The 3,199-nt window shown below is 40.7% G+C and overlaps 1 protein-coding gene across 1 annotated transcript in view; it reads left to right on the plus strand.

Moving 5' to 3' along the window:
• Nucleotides 1-3,199, plus strand: part of LOC100533287 (muscle calcium channel subunit alpha-1) — a gene marked incomplete at both ends in the record, with an annotated part of 7,887 nt that overhangs the window by 2,242 nt on the left and 2,446 nt on the right. The window contains 3 exon segments of the mRNA XM_013090120.1: nt 1,168-1,352; nt 2,353-2,456; nt 2,961-3,076. Of these exon segments, the coding sequence (XP_012945574.1) occupies nt 1,168-1,352; nt 2,353-2,456; nt 2,961-3,076 (405 nt within the window).

The raw sequence follows: 3,199 nt of genomic DNA on the forward strand, positions 1-3,199 counted from the left end.
CTGACAATGTGACATGACATAGTGGAAGGAAGACTGACAATGTGACATGACATAGTGGAAGGAAGACAGACAATGTGACACGACATCACAATTATGTAAAACCGACAATGTGACACGACATCACGATTATGTAAGACCGACAATGTTACACAACATCACGATTGTGTAAAACCGACAATATTACACAACATCACGATTATGTAAAACCGACAATATTACACAACATCACGATTGTGTAAAACCGACAATATTACACAACATCACGATTGTGTAAAACCGACAATGTGACATGACATCACGATTATGTAAAACCGACAATGCTACACGACATAGTAGTAGGAAGACAGGCAATGTTACACCGCTTCGTGGTAGGAAGATTGTGCAAGCTGCAAGTACCCTTTGACTGGAGATAAAACATTTAGGCGACTCAACCGCAGTGGGAAAGCAGCACAGAGCATTTAGTTCGACTCGACCACACTGAGGTTGACACTGATAGAATGTGCATTTTTATTCAATTATTTTTATTAGTATTATGAGCACAGTTACTATTGGAATCATTATTGTTACAATTCTGTATTATCTTCATTATTATTCTTACTGCCGTCATCAATGCTATTTCTTGTTTTTATTAATATTATCAGAACTGTTACAATTAGAGTTATCATTGCTCCAACTATGTATTGGTATCATCATCATCATCATCATCGTCATCATCATCATTATTATTAAAACAGAAAAAATAAAATTCAGACTTGGAATAAAAATGGGTGTAATTAATAAAAAATTTGACTAAATGTACCTGACTTTCCACAAGTCTCCAGTATACAGTATAGCACAGATAGGTCGAACACAGAAAACTCGAAATCATGCATCCATCAAACTGCAGTCCCGTTTTGTTTTTTGTTTTTTATCTTTATAAAATGTCCCTCGAACTACAGATCCCTCCAACTACCGAGGCCAGTCCTGACGAATTTGAGCTATCTGCGTTCTATTGTATTTCTTTTGCTCTTATGTCAATATACTCATTAGCGCATCTTCGTTTTTTCTATTGTTGCAATGATTGTGAAATGCTGCCATTAATCTAATAGTGTTGATAGGGGCATTAAAACTAAACCATTTCACTGTTTTAAAAAAATGTTGCTGTGTTGTGCGTCTCCCCGTGTGTAGCTGAATTCTTGGACGGTGAGCCCATGATCTGCGGCCATGGCTACGACTGCGAGGGTCGGGGTGAGTGCAAGGAGGGCTGGGAGGGGCCCAACCACGGCATCACAAACTTCGACAACTTCGCCCTGGCTATGTTGACTGTCTTCCAGTGCATCACCATGGAGGGCTGGACCGATATACTTTACTATGTACGTATAAAAAACCTACTTTACTATGTACGTACAACAGACATACTTTACTATGTACGTACTTGTCTCGTTTATTACGTATGTACTTGTCTTGTTTGTATGTACGTGGGTTGACGGATATACTTTACTATGTACGTATAAAAAACATACTTTACTATGTACGTACAACTGACATACTTTACTATATACATACAACAATATACTTTACTTTGTACGTTCTTGTCTCATTTGTATGTACACAGGTGGATCGATATACTTTACCATGTATGTACAACAGATATATTTTACTATGTACGTACTTGTCTCGTTTGTACGTACAGGGCTAGACAGATATACTTTACTCTATATGTACTTCAGATATACTTGACTATGTGTGTACAACAGATATACTTTACTCTATTTTGTACAACAGATATACTTTACTCTATTTTGTACAACAGATATACTTTACTATATACATACTGGACTAGAGAGATATACTGTACTGTGTACATATTTGTCTCGTTTATACGCATAGGGGTGGAAAGATATATATACTTTGTAGTGTATGTGTATTCTAAGTGCTGTTGTGGTGTAGTGTGTGTTCAGGTAAATAACGCGATTGTGTTGTGTGTTGCAGGTAAATAACGCGATTGTGTTGTGTGTTGCAGGTAACTAACGCGATTGTGTTGTGTGTCGCAGGTAAATAACGCGATTGTGTTGTATGTGTTCAGGGAAATAACGTGATTGTGTTGTGTGTTTGCAGGTAAATAACGCGATTGTGTTGTGTGTTTTCAGGTAAATAACACGATTGTGTTGTGTGTTGCAGGTAAATAAAGCGATTGTGTTGTATGTGTTCAGGTAAATAACGCGATTGTGTTGTATGTGTTCAGGTAAATAACGCGATTGTGTTGTGTGTTTACAGGTAAATAACGCGATTGTGTTGTGTGTTTACAGGTAAATAACGCGATTGTGTTGTATGTGTTCAGGGAAATAACGCGATTGTGTTGTGTGTTTACAGGTAAATAACGCGATGGGCAGCGAATGGCCTTGGACGTACTTCATCAGTCTCATCATCATCGGATCTTTCTTCGTCCTCAACCTTGTTCTTGGTGTCCTCAGCGGGTAAGTCAACTCACCAGGGGGTCATAAGAGGTCACGGGTAGGCCGGGACGTGAGAGGTCATGGGTAGGTCAACTCACTAGGGGTCACAAGAGGTCATTGTTAACTCAGCTCACCAGGGGACATGAGAGGTCACGGTTAAGTCAATTCTTTGGAGGTCATAAGAGGTCACTGTTAAGTCAACTCACCTGGGGGGGGGAGGGAGTCATGAGAGGTCAAGGGTAGGTCAACTCACGGGGGGTCATGAGAGGTCAAGGGTAGGTCAACTTGCATAGAGCTTGTTGTAGAGCAGGGATATATGCGCTGTGCAATTGCTATTTATTATTACTTGTTGGTTTGCTCCTTCTTTCCTATCAAACATCTGTCGTCCTTTTCTCCCCCTCCTTCTATTTTGTGTTTGTTACTCTCTAGTAACACCTCTAATCTTAGGCACCTATATGGCCTTACTGTGTTGCAAGTGCTGTAAAACTCCCACTAAAACTAAAACCTTCCCTCCCCTCCCGGCAGAGAGTTTTCCAAGGAGAGAGAGAAGGCCAAGGCGAGAGGAGACTTCCAGAAGCTGAGGGAGAAACAACAGCTGGAGGAGGACCTGAGGGGCTACCTGGACTGGATCACACAGGCTGGTCAGTTGTGTGTGTGTGTGTGTGTGTGTGTGTGTGTGTGTGTGTGTGTGTTTGTACATGTGTGTGTGTGTAGAGGGTGTGTGGGTGTCTCTGTGTAGGTGTGTGGGTGTGTGTGTGTGTGTG

Source organism: Aplysia californica, unplaced genomic scaffold (assembly GCF_000002075.1).
Source record: "Aplysia californica isolate F4 #8 unplaced genomic scaffold, AplCal3.0 scaffold01148, whole genome shotgun sequence".
Classification (NCBI taxonomy): Eukaryota; Metazoa; Mollusca; class Gastropoda; order Aplysiida; family Aplysiidae; genus Aplysia; species Aplysia californica.